Source organism: Pholcus phalangioides, unplaced genomic scaffold (genome assembly GCF_987345545.1).
Source record: "Pholcus phalangioides strain wild (caught in Gottingen) unplaced genomic scaffold, Ppha-v1.0 ptg000015l_1, whole genome shotgun sequence".
Classification (NCBI taxonomy): Eukaryota; Metazoa; Arthropoda; class Arachnida; order Araneae; family Pholcidae; genus Pholcus; species Pholcus phalangioides.
The window spans coordinates 70,512,745-70,530,738 of record NW_028301608.1 but is presented as its reverse complement, the minus strand read 5'-3'; the positions used below and the strand labels follow the sequence as shown (position 1 = coordinate 70,530,738).

Here is a 17,994-nt window from a genome sequence, read left to right as displayed (position 1 = left end):
AACTACTAAAAAAAGTCCTTAGCTTAGAGATAGTACCAAAAAGTCGAACTACTGGCCAGCTAAGGACAAATCGGCGCTTAACTACTTTTTTTCGGCTAAGGACCACAGAGATAGTTCACCCCCAGGGTTATTGGCTGCTAAGGATTTTTCCCTGTGCTTTGCACTTTCTTAAGGACGTCCCTTACGGAGTAAAAAAAAAGAAAAGTGGCAAAAACTATTTCGGAAAACACAAATTTTTCAAGGACTCGCACAGAATTCTTAAAAAAAAAATTCCTTTTCAAGGACTCTTATGGATTTTCAAGGACTTTCAAGGCCTTGAAAATGAACTTTTTTTTTTCAAGGACTTTTCAAGGACCGTACGAACCATGTGTCTCTTCCCTTTAAACCGGAGCATGCAGCCGATAGAGTATATGACGCCAGGGTCATATACTATATAGCCGTTCTGAGCCGATGCGCCCACGCTTGCAAAACGCAAATGCGTAACGTAATTATGTAACTCATTTCTGTGGACATGAAATGATCCAGTTAGGTTCACGCGGCGCAAACAGCCTACTCCTAGGAAAACCTGGCTTCAGGGATGAATGCTCATTACGGGATCCCAGGAGAGATAAACCCATTGTCTCTCATAGAATCTCTTGTGTGTGGATAGAGCCTGGTCCTCTTTTTTTTGCCTTTTTGTTTACGGCAACCAATCTGCGAAACAGATTCGCTTTCCCCACTAGACTTCAGTTTTTAGCACTTTAAGGCGCGGCGGCTTTAAGATACGCTTGTCGGCATCCCTTACTCCAGTGGAACTGAAATTTTTTTTCCTTTCTTCTTTTTCAGTAGCGAGTTGTAATGTGAATAAAACACGTCAAAAAAACTGCGGAAAGCAGTGACATTTTGCGGTTTCTCAGAATTTTCGTAGTGAGATATTGGCTGTAAGCAAATGGAAAGGAGGGATAAAATAGGAATAGTAGGAGAGAATTGCAGTAAAAAAAAAGACGATTGCGGCGAAAGTAGGAAAATAGTAGGAAAAATAGGAAAGCTGCGAGGTCTGCACTCAGTATACTGAGTAATATAGGAGGTTCGAGACATCGTTTTGCCGCATAAGTAAAAACTTTCTCACCACTGGGCATGGGGGAATTTTCGGCTACTGGTTCAGCGGAGTGATGTCGTTCTATGCACCATCGATTTCCAACGCTGACCCAGTTTGAGATATAGGCAGGAAAACACATCAAAACTAGCGATTCGGTAAAAAATCATATTTTTAGAAGCAAAAACGCATAATCGTATTAATTTACTAAATACTACAAAATCGTAACGGTTGGCAGGTATGCACAACCATTAGATGTTCCAATCCCATCCCCTGCTTTTACATTTCCTATTACAAAAGGAGAGAGCGTTTTTTTTTTTCCTCCTTTCTTTCCCTTTATATTCGGGGGAAGCTTTCTCTTATTTTTCTAGGCAATGCTATTCATCACCATGGGGAATGCCTATTCTAAGATCATCCCTTCAGAGAAAAAAAAAAAAGGACTTTTTCAGGCGTGGCTGCAAAAAGTAAGGAGTTATAAGGGAACCCTGTGCATAGAACTCAGGTACGAATCCCACGATTCCGAACTGCTTCCGTCATGCTGGTGTTTGTTCTGAGTCTATGGAAAACAATATTTCTCCGAAGATTCCTCCCAGATTAAGTGTGAAGAAAGCATAAATAGCACTATGGGTGATTGTATCGACGATGAATTTGTGAGTATTGACTCTGATCTTGTAACTTCAGGACTTTTAGCAGACGACGATATTCCAGAATCAATCACCCAAATCAAGTGCTTCATGTTTCGAAGAAATAGAATCACACACACACACAGAAAGTTCAGATGAAGTACCGGCACCATCTCTCCATGATGCACTAAAACGTCTAGATGTGGATACGTCACTTCCTACGCAGTCAGGAAAAAGCCGAACAGTCGCGGTATAAACTGAATAGTGTATATAGAAAATTTTTTGTTTTCTCCTCGGAAAGAAAAACAAGCAAATGTACTTGATTATTTTACATGAGGTAAATTTTTTTATACGTTTTGATTCTATTTCGAAACAACCCCGAATTAAAATTAATGAGAATTAGCATTTTATTTAATACTATTGTTAGAATGTATATAATTACGTACACAAAAACAATAGGACAAAAAGTTAGAGTGAAACCCAGTTAACCCGACATCCGCTTAAGTCGACATGTTTGTCGATACTTTTGGGATATCGAGTTACCGAGAGTCTACTGTATATATATAGGCTACTTTAAAAGTTCACCTGAGCTGGCAAATGCCCGAAAAACCATGAAGCAACAATGGTTCCTGGGCACAAACAGTCACTTTCGACATGTTTACTTTGGTTACCGTGGTTCTGTAACAATGAATTACAGAGGGGCCTGAAGAAAAAAAGACAATTTAACGAGGTTTTACGGTAACATGGAAAAAAATTCATTTATACTTATCAAAAGGGTTTCCATTTATATCAATTATTTTCTTGCATATTTTGAAGCCAAGGCTGAACTACTCGTTTTTCCCTTATAACCGTCTATTGTTATTAATCTGCAAAAGACTATGTAGGAAGTTAGAAGGCTCCCAAATAGAAAAAAAATTGTGTGTGTTATAAATTATATACGAGTTATGTGGATAAAAACAGCCCTGTCCAAATGGGACAAATACAAATACACAACACCACAACAGGCAAATTGCCCAACGAGGTGGCTGACTTAAGAACATCATGGATTCCCGAGCCATTTTTTGGAGGCCCTACCTACTACTGCTACACCACACATGCACCCCACGGAACCCCCAACGAATCGGTACATGCGGGAATGTGCGGGTACGTATAGTGAAACCTGACGTGAAGTTTTTTTGTTTCTCTGTAATGCTTGTTATGTGTACTGCTGCCATCTGCCACCAGTTTTTCTAACTATGAGTGAAATGTTATGATTGAATGATTTATCGTTGTAGGACTGTTGTTCTCTGTGGCGAGACTTTTTAACGGGGAGATTGGCTCGCATTTGCGCCTTGAAGTTGGGAACCACAGAAAACCAACTTCAGCCGACCACCACTGTGGGGTTCGAACCCAGATCCTCGCATCGCGAGTCCGTCACTATAACCACTCAACCACCACAGCGGCATATGGTCATCATTCTTACGACCATAATTTTTTTGGATATAGTTTATAGTTTCAGTTATATAAATCAGTTAGGCTCTCCTCCACGCGGGGAAACTGAAGTCAGCACTGTGGGTGCATGTCTTTAGTTTTATATTGGAAATTTTAATTTCTGAATCAATTCTGGGAGTGCTCAAATCCATGCCACAAATTACAGTGGGTGCTTGAGCACCCCCAGCTCCGACGATACTGAATGAAATGGTAAACTAGGTCCACCATCTCAACTTTTTCCGGGGGGGGGGGGGGACAAAGAACATATATTCACTGTATGTATGTGTATATATGCTATTTCTAGTGTATTTTTGAAAGCTGTAGCTTCAGCCGTTTCATCTCATGAAACTAATCAAAATCCTATGTAACAATTATTTTAACTAATAAACAATAAAAAATAATAAATCCAACATATACGTACTGAAAGGTGTATTTATTGAGGAAAAACACATTTTATTGCAAATTTTTTCCTATTCAAATCACTCAAAACAAATGAAATTATACTAAAAAATTATATAATTTCACCATTTTATTATCATTTCAAAATTATATCAATTTAAATAAAGAAATAGTGTATTTACCTGTGAGCTGAAATTCTGTAGCAATTTCACTTTAATAATAGAAACTATTTTACTTATTTCTTTGTAACGATTTTTATTTATTTTTGATAAATTTCAATTTTTCCTATCCCGGTTAACAAGATAGTACCGAAAGATAAGGAGAACTGTAGACTGCCGTTTTTACTCAATTTCCCGGGCTTTGAATATTTTTCGAGTAGCGGCATGTGAGGGAGAACGGGCAACTGAATTCATTCAAGTCAAGTCAACTCTCAAGTTCAGGCAACTTGAGCTTGATTTTAGTTTTCCCGTGTGAGGAGGGCCTTATTGCTATCGGAAACTTGATGTCTCGATGTGATCATAAGCGGCATGCACTGTATCTCATCTATCACTACTTACCATCACAACTCATTAAACTTCAATTTTCTGCTTCCAATGTTCACGCAGGAAGGAGCACAAAAATGCTGTGAGAAAAAATAAATAACTGCACAGAAATGGCAAGATGAGTAAAATCTTAATTTAATAAGTTTCACTGCTTGTCTGCTGCTGTTGCTCGCTCAATATCATCTGCAGTGAATGATGCTCTCCTACTTTGTGTAAAGAGATCAGTCTTGTGCATACAGATGATTGTCACTTGTTTATTGCTTCTAATCACTTCCAGTAAATTACCAGCCTTAAATCTCCATCTATAAAAAAATTCTCCATCTATTCTGAAATGACATTTATATCTATTGTAACTAATGAAAATGTATGATAAAACACTAACCAGTAAGTCTCTTGCACAAATGAACCATTTCAACTTTCACAGAACGAAACTTAGGAATGGTGCTAAACAAGAAGCACATTGATAATGCATCATCCAGATCTCTTAGAGCATCAGTAAAAGCAGGATATCTGAAAATGAAAGATACTAGAATCATTAGATGTACATTTTTACATATCCATACCACACACGCAGTAATGTCTGTCCAGATTTTTTCATTAATTCCTGTTGTTTTGTGAAAATGATCCTACATTTTGTAAAAAAAAAAGGAAACAATTTAGTTACCATCATTTCTGTCAATATAATCCTCAAATTAAAAGTTACTTTAAAAAAAAACATCTGAAAAAAAAAAAAAGAATTTTTGCTTTATCAGCTATCCCATAAGAATGATGGAAAAATGCCTCTACATATTGCAAAATGATATAAACTTCTAAAGTCTGTTCCCAATATCTTGGGTCTGGATGTAAATAAACCGCGGTACCGAAGCCTCGTAGAAGTACAAGCCGAAATGTGTATCACTCTGGCGAGGTTGTGACGTCACAATCCGGGTCCTTAGTGTGGCTATTTTAGATGTTTTTGACAAAGCACGCCACGTGCATTTATCTTCATATTTTATTTAAATTCTTAGAGTTTTTAGTAATTATTTTACTATTTACTTATTGTTACTGTTTTTTTATTTGTTAACACATTAGCCTGAGAAATTTCGTTTAAATAGTTGTTTAAGGAGTAAAGTTATAATAAGAAGCTGAGAACTTTGATAATCATCTGATGACAGACAAAAAAAAAGGTACGTACATTAGGGTGGGTCACTGTTCTATGTAAAAAAATAATTTTTTTTTTTAAATTTCTATCTGGCACAGCACAAAAAGGGTGACAAATGATGCCTTTAGCTCACATATAAATTTTTTTAAGAATGGGTTATCTTCTGCCTCCGGATTGACTTTAAAGAATATATATTTTGAAAAAAAGAATAACTTTTTATGATGAGTTGTCACAGTAAGGTTACAAAACAAATTTAAGGTGTGCCTATAAAACAAATACGAATTACATGAGTAAGATTTATTTATTACACGAAAAAGTTCACAAAAATGACATTTATATTACCGTCACATTTCATATAGCGTGAAAATCCTTCTTACTATTGAATTTCGGCCCAGCATTTCGAGACTGATTTTTTATGAAGCTTTCTCTTTCAGATTTTTTGCACAATGCGGCTGAAGTTTCTGTAACAGTCTTGACCACGTTTTCAGCAGTTTGTGTTTTACATGGCAGGCATAGTAAAGGCAGTTCTCCTGATTTTTAGACGACAACCAGTTGGATGTCTTCGTCAGGTATGGATTTCAATATTGGTGGATCAGATATATTCTACTTCTGCCATTCAAAGAGATCGATGTAAGATGATACATCAGGAAATTGAAACAGTCTGAGTCTATTTTTCTGAATGCGGCTGGCTGCTAGTTCACGGATGTGTGGTTCAGAGTCAGTCGAAATTCAGTCATGAATTTTCAGGGAATGTGAAGTGTTTCTTTGAGAATTACAGGCTTTTTTTTTTTTTGAGATTGTTTATTGTTTTAATTTTTTACATAAATATAAGATGAAACAATAAAATCAGCCAAGGGGTCTACAGACCCATACTGGATGATACATTGCAAATTTATAATGAATAATAAGGAACACAGTTACTTTTTCGTAAACAACATCAACAAACTAAAACGGAAAAACAAAATATTAGAAAAACACATACACACGCGCACACAAAATGGGGAGGGGGTTTCAAAAAAAAAAAATAAATAAATAAATCAAATGTCAAAACAAAACTTCCACATAATTTGTAGTATTTTTGGCAACAGCAAGGAGTGCAATTTCATGAAATACGCATTGCATGATTTTCAGGTAAGTATATGCAAATATAAATCAATATAATGTTGCAATGCTTAAGATCAAATAGATTCATAATTTAACTGATTGAGGAGCATAGGCAAATCAAAAGAAACTCTCGATGTCACTGATTGAAAAAAGATATTGCTTCATGTGTCTTTTGAAAAGTAATAAGTTAGTAATGTTAACGATAGCAGGTGGTAAAAAGTTACAAAATTTCGGGATGAGGTAAGTAAAATGCTTCTTCAGAAGAGAGGGGCTTAACAGGTGCTGTGTTCCAGCTTTACAGGAAGGGTGAGTTTTGATAGCAAACCAAGTTGGAGCGTAAAACTTGACTACAAATGTTGCTGCAATTATTACATTTTAGAAGGAGATTCCATCGAAACGTACAAACATAGAATTTGATTAGCATGAGTTAGCCATTGGGCACGAGGCATTTTGTCTGGCAATTTGTTTGCCTCAGGCCTTTTAAAACTGCTGAAACTATTCTGTACAAATGTGTTTGGTCTGTGCTAACACTTTGAGTAGACAACTTGGGTAACTCTGTTGAAATAACTTGAAACGAACCCCCGTTTTTTCACATATTTCTATATCTTTGCCGATTTTTCCTGAAAATGTTTTGGCTGCCGTCAATATGTAGAAACAAGTGTTGGAAGGGTAATTCGCTCATATGCAGTAAACAGATAATCCACCGCAACGGCGTATCTAACCTTTTTTCAAGGAGACGTATGACACCTCCTTATTTACCAATGTACACATTAGTTCTGGGGGTCACACCCAACTGCCACTGAAGACTCCATAGATATCTGATTCCAAGAAGAAATCAAAGATTGCTTGTTCTATGTATACAGATGTGCCAGAAGCTGGTGCTTCGACGCTGCTTCCATTGTCAATGAAATATGCTCTTCAAGAATGCTGTCTATACATTTTTCCGTCCTTTTCTGATATAAAGTTTTATCCTTCCGTGTGTCCGTCAAAGTATAAATCAGTTATTTGTAGGACTTTGGTCACTCATTGGTAGATTAGGAAGCTTTTCTCTCTAACAGGCATTTTTTATATTTGGGTAAATGCACTCTTCGATGTTCTTACACTTGCAGGATGAAATAAATGTCAAACAATAATTTATGGCAAAACTCTTCTAATTGCTTCTTCGGTATTTTAGGGTGTGATTTTAAAAGATTTTTGTTTTTCATACGCCTTTCACTTGTTTATGTTGGACAGAAGGAATGGAAGATCTTAACCATATTCCTTCAATTTTTGCCATGACAATGCCATCTAGTTCTTCATGTGTGTGTGGGATCTTTATTAGTTTCATTATCACATTTTATCTTATGACGGTTAGACTCATAGAACTTCATAATATCTTCATAGATAACATATTGCATTTAATGTCTCTTGAATCACAAAATAACAGACATTTCCACTTTGAACAAGTACGATCCATGATGAAATTTGCACAAACGAGCACGACACAACCTCGCCTTATTTCAGCCGGTGTTATACTGGGAAACACGGGCATCGCATGTGCATGTGTAGGGTCTTCCTAGACTCTCCCCTCTACCCACCCATCCACCCCTCACACCTACAACGTGACAAACTGTTTATGTTTGTAGAAAGTAACATAACTGGTCGAAACCCTAACTGAAACCTATCTTGAAAAAAATATCGAAAAAATAAAAAAATCAATATCAACCTGGAGGCAGTTACACTAATCAGAATATTTAAAAAAATCCACAAGTGTTATTTTGAGACCATTTAGCACCTTTTTATCACTGTGCCTTAAAAATGTGAATTTCATTTTTTTGACCCACCCTAACGCACATAGCTTCAGTCAATACATGCATAATTCAGTCAATACATCAGAAATATATATTTTTACTGACTTTATTTTGCGTAATAAATTGAAAGTACGTGTGATCGTTGCTGTTTCGTGTCGAAATTTTATTTCATTCTGCATTGAGAGCAGTTTTTTATCCACTTGTTTTATAATTGGAGCATATTTTCCAGATCTAATAAACATTTTTTTTAAATATTGCGTAAATCAAATTTCTCAGGTTTGTAATTAATTAAAAATACAAATATTAATGTGCTGAGTGAATTGAAATTTAATGAAGGGATAGGCTATTTTTTAAATAACTAAAATATTTTGCAAATTCAACTTGGATTTTAAACCATTAAATTTAAAAGAGTCATCTCCCTGTGTAAGCATTCTTGCACAATTCAGAATATTTCATAATTCAATAATTTTGTTGTCTATGCTGTATATTATAAATACTACACCTGTAGCATTTTACATTTTCTTGTACGTGTCTCGGTGCTGCTATGTTTTTAGCTGTAGGTCAAACTGCAATGGAAAGCAAAAGACTGAATGGAACCCTCATTGCACTGAGAAAATAAATCCAATTTTATGATGTGATAATCCTTGCTGGATAACTATCATGTTTGACAACAATGTTACCAATTAAAAGAAAGTCACCAGAGGAAAAAAATAATGAAATCAATGTCAAACAAGAAAAGCAGTTCAAAGAACGTCACTATCTCACACGATCTTGTAACTGAGTCTTCTTAAGAGTGGTTCCTAGGAAGACCAAAAGTGTACTTCATGATAGAACGTGTGAAACTTTATTCTTTCCGCATGAATAGTTGGAACTGAGTTTTATGAAAGCTGCTCGCTATTCCCCACAAATGATATTGTTGTTAGGAACCCCCGCGAGTCGATTTTGTCTCCTGGTGACTATAGATCATGGCTCTCCAAGCTGGTCTGTCATTCACAGCATGTCTCAGTTGTGCTAGCTTCATTCTAGTGCTTTGCAACACCTCTTCCATCCATCTGGTGCTTGGTCTGCCTCTTCCTCTCGTTCCCTCTATTCACATTCGCAAAAAAGTGCACAAACTGTTTCCTAGACTTTGTAATTTTTTTACAAAATTTCAGAGCACTCTGGTGGTAATTTTATTTACAAAATTTCAGATCACTCTAGGGGTAATTTTTATTTTTTTTCTAGTTCTTCATTTAATTCTCTGTCATGCACAGGCCTAGAAGTGAAAATTTGAAGAAAAAAAAAAAGAGTAGGAAAAATAGGAAAACTATTGTGATAGAAAATTGGGAAAAAATAGGAGGAAAAAAAACTGAATTCCCAAATTATCGTGACATTTAAAAATGTGCTATTGAGATTCACACCTTATATATTTTAATTATATATTGATATTTTAAGAAACTCAAGTTCCAACGAATTTAAAAATCTTTCATTTCCACAGAATGTGATATCGAAAACAATGTAAACAGCAAAACCAAAAAGAAATTGAAAAAATTTCTACAGTTACTTTAAAAGTCCAATTAATGATCGTGATCCATTTTCTCCCGTGCTTTTCAGAGAAAGAAAAAAACCTGTCTAGGTGCAATAGAAATGTAGCACATGCATGCATAACCCATTGCCCACAGGCCAAATGTGGCCCCGGAGCCATCTGTTGAGGCCCACAGCTTCAAACATAATTTTGCAAAAAATGAACTAAGCAACACATTTCCAGATCATTCAAGAGAACCTGCAGCACAGTTTCAGGCCATTCAAGTGGCCCGCGTCACAGTTCCAGATTACTCAAACTGCTGTTCCACTTCACTTAACTGACCTGTGGCACATTCCTAAATCACTAGAGTAACCTGCGATATTGTTCATCTCCACTTACGTGACTCACGGCAGAGTTCTAGACCACTGAAGTGACCCGTGTACATTTACATGTCATTCAAGTGACCCGCGGCACACTCTCTGATGAGTAAATGTGTTGCAGTATTTACAGATCACCACGGCACAGTTCCAGAGCACTCAATCGACCCAGAAATATTTACAGGTCAGCTTCAGAGACCCAGGACACATTTAAAAATCAATGAAATAGCCCACACTACTGCAGCGGTTGCCAACCTTTTTTCAGTCCACGTACCCCCAGCTGGCTCGGTTCCTTTCCGTGTACCCCCAATTCTCCAGACTCCTCCCCCCTCCAATCTGTTTCACCCATTACAGTTTTCGAAAGAACATGTTGAATTAAACTAAATAAATTCATTATATCGGTTTTTCTTATTTTTCAAGTAAGAAACAAATTATTAACACAAAGATTGGAAAAAAAAATTGATGTGATGTTTGGGACTGTATTGAATTACAAAGTTTTGAAAAATTAAGCTCAAAAGAGGATAAATACAAACTCTAAAAAATCTGGGGCTGCGTTCAATTTGCTTCTTACATTTACGAATATTTTTAATGTAAGTATACGAAGAAAACGCCTGTTCAACAAACTCCGTGCTAACAAAAGGCAACAAAAACATTATGGCTTTTCTAGAAATTTCAATGTATTCTCACCGCGGCAAGCCCAAAAACTGACTAGGTTTACCATTTCGTCATTGAAGAGGATCTTCAGAGCTCTAGCAATTTCTCCTTTTCTGGAATCAACAATGAAGCAGGTTCAAAATAGTCTTCTTTAAAAAGATAAGATGTCCACTGATCACCCATTTCCGGCTCTGAAAAATATTTTTCAAACGAGGATTTAAATTCTCCCAAGTGGCCGACTGTTACATTTAGCCCAGCTTGTGACAAGAAATTGTGAAGTGTTTCAAACACTTCCTAAAAAAAGGGCTACCTCTTGCCAAAGTTCGAACAGCAAAGCCAGGACTTGACCTTGGGACAACCACCTAACTTCGGTGTGCAAAAGCAAAGCGTTGTGAAGGATGTCCATGTCTTCACAATTTACACAACCTGTAGTTGGTAGGATTCACCTTGACAATGTTGACCGCTTCATCAAGAACGTTTCACAAATTTGGAGGCAACGGTTTCGATGCAGGGCTCTGTATGTGAATATAGCAGTGAGTTCATTTCATTTTCAGAGCAACTTCTGCCAGGTGTGCACGACGGCCTTAAGTAGCAACTTTCCGTGGATTTTTCTCCATCTGTTGTGAGCCCAATGCATTTTGAACACTAAATTCTTTTATCAACAAAATAATGATTAATTGCTTCAAATAAGCCCAACATATTTTTATACAAAAATTGCCACGTTTTCAGGACAAATAAATTCAATTAATCGATAGTCGAATTTGTCTTGAAAACGTGGCAATTTTTGTATAAATTAAAACCAGACAAAGTTTCTAATTTTTGTGATAAGTCTTTAACAGTCGTACGACCCCCTTCAATGGGTGACAAATAAAAATATATACTTTCCTCTTTCAAGTACTTAGCAATTACAAGTAGCACAGAATACTGCGCAACGTCTGTACTTTCGTCGACTTGGATAGAAAAAAAATTCACAACCTTTAACGTGACTTATGAATTAAACTCATTATAACAGCCCTTTCCTCTGCAAACATGCATCTGAAAGCATCTTTTCACCAATAGTGTGATTTTTTCCTCGTCTCTCAATGCGATAGCTAATGTACTAGGAGGTTATGGTAGCTTTGGCAAAATCACTTTTGGAAGATTCAAAATATGTTTTCACGTTTACAAGTGCAGGTATTTCATTTTAGTGTTTCAGTCTGCTTCCACACAGATCTAGTTTTTAGCCACTGATCCACAGCACGAATTACGTGAGTAGTAGGTGCTTGGTAGAAAAGTTGACGTAGAAAATTATAGGAACAACACGCACACGCCTCAGTACAAACGGCCACAACAAAAGTTAAATACAACACGAATTAATTCTTCGCTTTTATGCGCAGCCTGGCATGTGTGCGTGTCAACAATCTAATCTAAAACACAAAAGAAAAGTGAGCCGAGAGGAAGGAGTTCACAAATACCGATCATAGTGTAACAATAGTTGGGAACCTTTGGGGAAATTGCCAAACCTGCCTCTATCTCTTAAATTTGAAACATGTTTATATAGTTGTAATTGTATAATTTTTAATAGAATTTGTTATGTTTTCTTATGTTTTATAACTGTGCACAATTGATTAAATTAGTCTGTGATATTTTCATTGCTCATAGTCCGGAAAAATGTGCGATCCTGATCACCTCGCCATTTTAAATTGTTGTTGCCATTTTTATTTTGTGAAAGTTCCTATAAAAAAAATTCATTGTCATTTCTCTATGCAAATTAGATGTTGTATTTTCCTATTGCTCGTGCTCTGATGTGTATTTGTTTGAGGTGATCGGTCCCAGGAGTTGGACCGTTCCACACTTCCTTTTTCAGATATAAATACCCGGAGTCACTTCGCATTACGTCGCATTCATCCTCGCTTTGAACTCAGTATACATCACTTAAGGTGAAGGTGGTCGCCTTTGGTTGAGTCATCCAAAGTATGAAATAATTCGTCTCACAGGTGCTTACACATTGCCGGCTGGTTCCGGATCCATCATGCCTACTCTCTAGTCAATCATTGTCGTCCTGGTTCCCGTCATCGTTCATCCATCCGTCGTATGGTTCCACATCGATCATTGCTTCCGACCATCACCTCAGCCATTGAGTTTGCAGCTCTTGCCGCGACGTGAGGCTTCGTTTCGGATCGTGACCTTCCGTCAAGGTCAATGACATCACGGTTTGTGTGACTCAAGAAAAATCGACAAAGTCCTGTAGTCTGACTATATTGATGAGACAACAGACTTGCATTGGGGACTGGTATGAATTTGAGAAATAATTGTGATAATTCTGTTAACCTACTTAATTGTTAAAAGTATTAATAAATTTACTTATGTTAAAATCTAGAAATTATTTTGAAATCATTTGTCTGTCTCTCTTATTGTGTATCGATTGCACCGATTTCGCCAGATCAGAATCCTGGGTAGTTATGCTGGATGTCGCAATGGAAACCTTCGTGGGAGTGTACTCAACAACTTCCCAAAGTTTCATGGCAATTGGATGAATGGTGTAGTAATGCATAAAGGACAAACAAGACATACATTTGTTTTTATATACATAGATTTCAGTGGTGCTCTTGACATATTTCCAGACCACTAAAGTGGCCTGCTACGCACTTTTGACATTCAAGTGACTTGTGGCACATTTCAACTTAATCTTTTGAAGAGTGTGGGGGCCACTTCATTGATTTAAAAACGCATTGCAGGCCACTTGATGAAGTGATCTAGAACAGCACTGCAGATTATTTATGTGCTCTGTAAATGTGACACGGATCATTCAAGCAATCTGGGAATGTGCAGCGGGCCACTTGAGTGATTGGGAAATTTGCCTCAGCCGCTCATTCAGTAAGAATTCACTGCGAGCCACTTGAGTGATCGGGAAATATGCTGCAGGTCATTTAAATGAGGTATGAATATGCCGCGAGCCACTTAATTTATTTGTAAGTGCACCAGGGTCACTTGAGGCAGGCCACATTTAGGCCATGTGTTGAGCACATGCACACTTTAAAATAGGGGGCCATTCAAGCGTCAGCAAATTTTTAAGCTATTTTTGACACCCCCCCCCCCTGTCAGAAAAAGTCAGCAAAACTCTGACCCCCCCGTAAGCAAAATTTTGTCAGCGTTTTGTCCCCTTCCTCCTAATGCATATTGCTGGGATCGGAGACGTACGGGGGGGGGGGGGGGAGGAGAGGTGAAATCAGGGTTAGGAGCTCGTGGTCCCCCCCACAGACGATCAAAAATTTATTTTTTAATGCAAAAAATATTTTTAAAAGAATTAAAATTTCAAAAGAAAATATCTTTATATATTATTATAATCAATTTCAATGATATTGAATTGCTCAAGAAATTCATTGCAACCCTACCTCTGAGCCCTTGGAAATTTGGCCTGTGCGGACCAAATGTGGCCCTGGGGTTATGATGTGACCTGTCCTTCTCAAACCTAATTTTTGTAAAAATGAACCAAGTGGCACATTAACAGATCGCTTAAGTGACCTGTCGCACAATTTCACACCATTCAAGCGATCTGTGGCACATTTAGAGATTCTTTGATTGACATGTGACACAGTTTTAAAGCATTGGTGCAGCCACCAGTGTGGTTCTACATCACTCAAGTTATCCGCGGCACATTCCCAGATTACTTAAGTGATCTGTGGCATAATCACTTGTATGACCCACGGCACAGGTCCAGAGCACTTAAGCTGCCTGTGGCACATTTCCAGATCACTTGGATCTGCTAAGTATTTAGAGACCACTAACATGGCTCTGTAGGGGACTCAATAGGGAAAATGTTACCAGGGTTCCAGGATTCTGAGGTTCTGCCCCTTTTGATTCCTCAGAACCCCAAAAAAGCTTGCATGGAACTCAAGGGTTCCACGGAACACCGGTTGGAAAAGCCTGCTGTCGGGGACTTATCAATAGGTAGAATATTAGTTCAGATCAGGGTTCATACAAAATTTTCAAAATGAAAAGTAAGGAGTTTTTAAGGAGTTTCAAGCAGTTTTTAAGGAGTCATGACAAACTTCATAACTTACAAGTTTTACAGCAAAAAAAGGGCGGGGCACATATGCAAATATATTTTTAATTTGCAAACAAACTTTCCCTTTTCTCAAAAATATAGATGTAGAAGTGGTTCAAAAATTACAAGTTTTGATTTGTTACCCGACATCATAAGAATTCATAAAATAATCAATCCACGTACATGCTTTCTGTCATCACCAAAGTGTTCTAAAACCTTAGTGTTAGTCAAAAATATAACTCGTAATAGCATCACATAAATTATAAAAATTCTAAAAGTGATATTCATTCCCCTTCCAATTATTCAAAATAAAAACCGCAGCCAACAAAGATTTTTCTTACAAAATTATTTATATTTGCAGCAACTCTTCAGGGCTCATATAAAATTTTCAAAATGAAAAGTAAGGAGTTTTTAAGGTGTCATGGGGCCACGCCCCCTCCGAAAAAAAAATTGCACCACTAGACAATAAAAGAAGCCCACATGTGAATTGATTTTCATTTAATTTCTTTTTCAATGTTTCCAAGACTTCAACTTTCAGAATAAAGGGTATAATGGGTAGCAATTTCAGCTGAAAAGAAAGATATGCAGTGACTGTACGCACGAGTAACAAGCGACAAGAGAACACAAATTTGAACAGTAACAGAGCATGATGATCAAGATTAGGTATTGAGAAGTGTAGTAAGAAAGAAGAGAGAGAGTTGCGGTAGTATATAGTATTAAAATGATTTAAAGAAATCGGAAGTGATGTATTGAGTTTGCAATAAATTTTGTTTTTATCTTGCTTGAGCTGTGGCCACTTCTGCCAGAGAGAGATACAAATACAATGCCACAACAGGCAAAATGTCCAACGAGATGGCTAAGAAAAAGATGCCCATAAAAATATGGATGTCATATTTCAAAAATACAGCAACCCAATTAAAAATGCAATGATCTGCGACATAATCACGGATCACTTATATCACGCGCGGCACAGCTCCAGAGCATTTGGATCCGCTAAGTATTTGAAGATCATTAGAGTGGCTCTGTAGGGCACTCAATAGGGAGAATGTTAGTTCAGGTGCCCACAAACTAGTGAAAAGTTTTACCCGTTTTTCGCGCACCGAGTAAGGCGCCATTAAGAATATTTCATATTTTTTATAAAGGGTGGTTGATGACGTAAGAATCATCCACCCCCCCCCCCACTCCACGTCATCAAGTCGAAAATCCCCCATCCATGCTGACGTAATATTTGAATGACCCCTAACATAAAGATACCCGAAAGTTATTTTCAGAAGGTTAAGGTTAAAAGGTTAAAAAAAGTGGATTCAGCTATAGCGGCTGATCGGCTCGTCCTCCCCCCTCCCCTCCTGTAAAACCAGACGCGGCTCGGGCTGTCACTTTTAAAAGCCGGGTTTTACTAGCAGGTTTTCTATGCCACGCGCAACGTGAATCACCCAGCGCTACACGCCGTCTATTCATCAATATGAAAAGCAGTACGACTGTTTTCCTATAGAGCGCAATACGGCTCACAACAGCGCTTTACATCGGGCGTGATTGGCAGACTGCTTCTAGTGAGTTAAGCGTCGTGTGGCGCGCGTTTCAGCGATCTTCCCTTCATTTTCGTGTTGTGTCTCTTCCCTTTAAACCGGAGCATGCAGCCGATAGAGTAGATGACGCCAGGGTCATATAATATATAGCCATCCTGAGCCGATGCGCCACGCTTGGAAAACGCAAATGCGTAACGCCATTATGTAACTCATTTCTGCCGACACGAAATGATCCAGTTAGTTTCACGCGGCGCAAAAAGGAAAACCTCCTAGGAAAACCTGGCTTCAGGGATGAACGCTCGTTACGAGATCCCAGGAGAGATAAACCCATTCTCTCTCATGGAATCTTGTGTGTGGATAGAGCCTGCACCTCTTCTTTTTTTTTTTTTTGCCTTTTTATTTACGGCAACCAATCTGCGAAACAGATTCGCTTTCCCCACTGGACTTCAGTTTTTAGCATTTTAAGGGGCGGCGGCGAAAAGATACGCTTGTCGGCGTCCCTTACTCCAGTGGAACTGAAATTTTTTTTTTCCTTTCTTCTTTTTCAGTAGCGAGTTGTAATGTGAATAAAACACGTCAAAAAAACTACGGAAAGCAGTGACATTTTGTGGTTTCTCGGAATTTTCGTAGTGAGATATTGGCTGTAAGCAAATAGGAAGGAGGGATAAAATAGGAACAGTAGGAGAGAATTGTGGTAAAAAAGAAGACGATTGCGGCGAAAGTAGGAAAATAGTAGGATAAATAGGAAAGCTGCGAGGTCTGCACTCAGTATACTGCGTAATATAGGAGGTTCGAGACATCGTTTCGCCACATAAGTAAAAACTTATTGGGGGAATTTTCGGCTACTGGTTCAGCGGAGTGATGTCGTTCTACGGACCATCGATTTCCAACGCTGACCAGTTTGCGACATAGGCAGGAAAACATGTGAAAACAAGCGATTCGGTAAAAAATCACATTTTTAAAAGCAAAAGCGTATAATCGTATTAATTTACTAAATACGACAAAATCGTAACGGTTGGCAGGTATGCACAACCATTGGATGTTCCAATCCCATCCCCTGCTTTCACATTTCCTATTATAAAGGGAGAGCGCGGGTTTTTTAAATCTTTTCTTCCTCTTTATATTGGGGGGAAGCTTCCTCTTATTTTTTTAGGCAATGCTATTCATCACCGTGGGGAACGCCTATTCTAAGAAAGATCATCCCTTCAGAGAAAAAAAAAACAGACTTTTTCAGGCGTGGCTGCAAAAAGTAAGGAGTTATAAGGGCTCTTCCAGAGGGAAATGAAAAGTTAGGAGTTTTTAAGGAGTTTGTAAGGATGTGCGAACCCTGTCAGATACCCACAAACTAGTGTAAAGTTTTATTCGTTTTTCGCACACAGACTAAGACGCCATTAAGAATATTTCATATTTTTATAAAGGGTGGTTGATGATGTAAGCATCATCCAAACCCTCCCCCATCAGTCATCAAAAGTAAAAAATCGGAAATCCCCCATCGATGCTGACGTAATACTTGAATAACCATCTCATCTCCCTCGAGCCTGGAATCTTGTGAGCGCCACACTATTTATAACCCTGGTAGAAACTTCGAGAAATAGAATGTTCTACAAAATTCTATTTTACAGTTTCGAAGTTGGCGGCACCACCGTATAGAGGTGTGGGAACTACTGTCTGGAGGGCGGGGCCTTCTGGAATGTTCTCACCTATCGCATGTTTCTCCAATAAACCGAAACCAGTATCAACTCTCGTTGCAAACAGAAGATTG

At 37.9% G+C, this 17,994-nt stretch overlaps 1 protein-coding gene across 2 annotated transcripts in view; it reads right to left on the bottom strand.

Moving 5' to 3' along the window:
- The window catches only part of LOC149076634 (pescadillo homolog), a 270,201-nt gene that overhangs the window by 168,961 nt on the left and 83,246 nt on the right, over positions 1–17,994 (bottom strand). For both annotated transcript variants that reach the window (XM_089244245.1, XM_089244246.1), the window contains exon 5: positions 4,492–4,619. In XM_089244245.1, the coding sequence (XP_089100371.1) occupies positions 4,492–4,619 (128 nt within the window). The remainder of the gene's footprint in view (positions 1–4,491; positions 4,620–17,994) is intronic.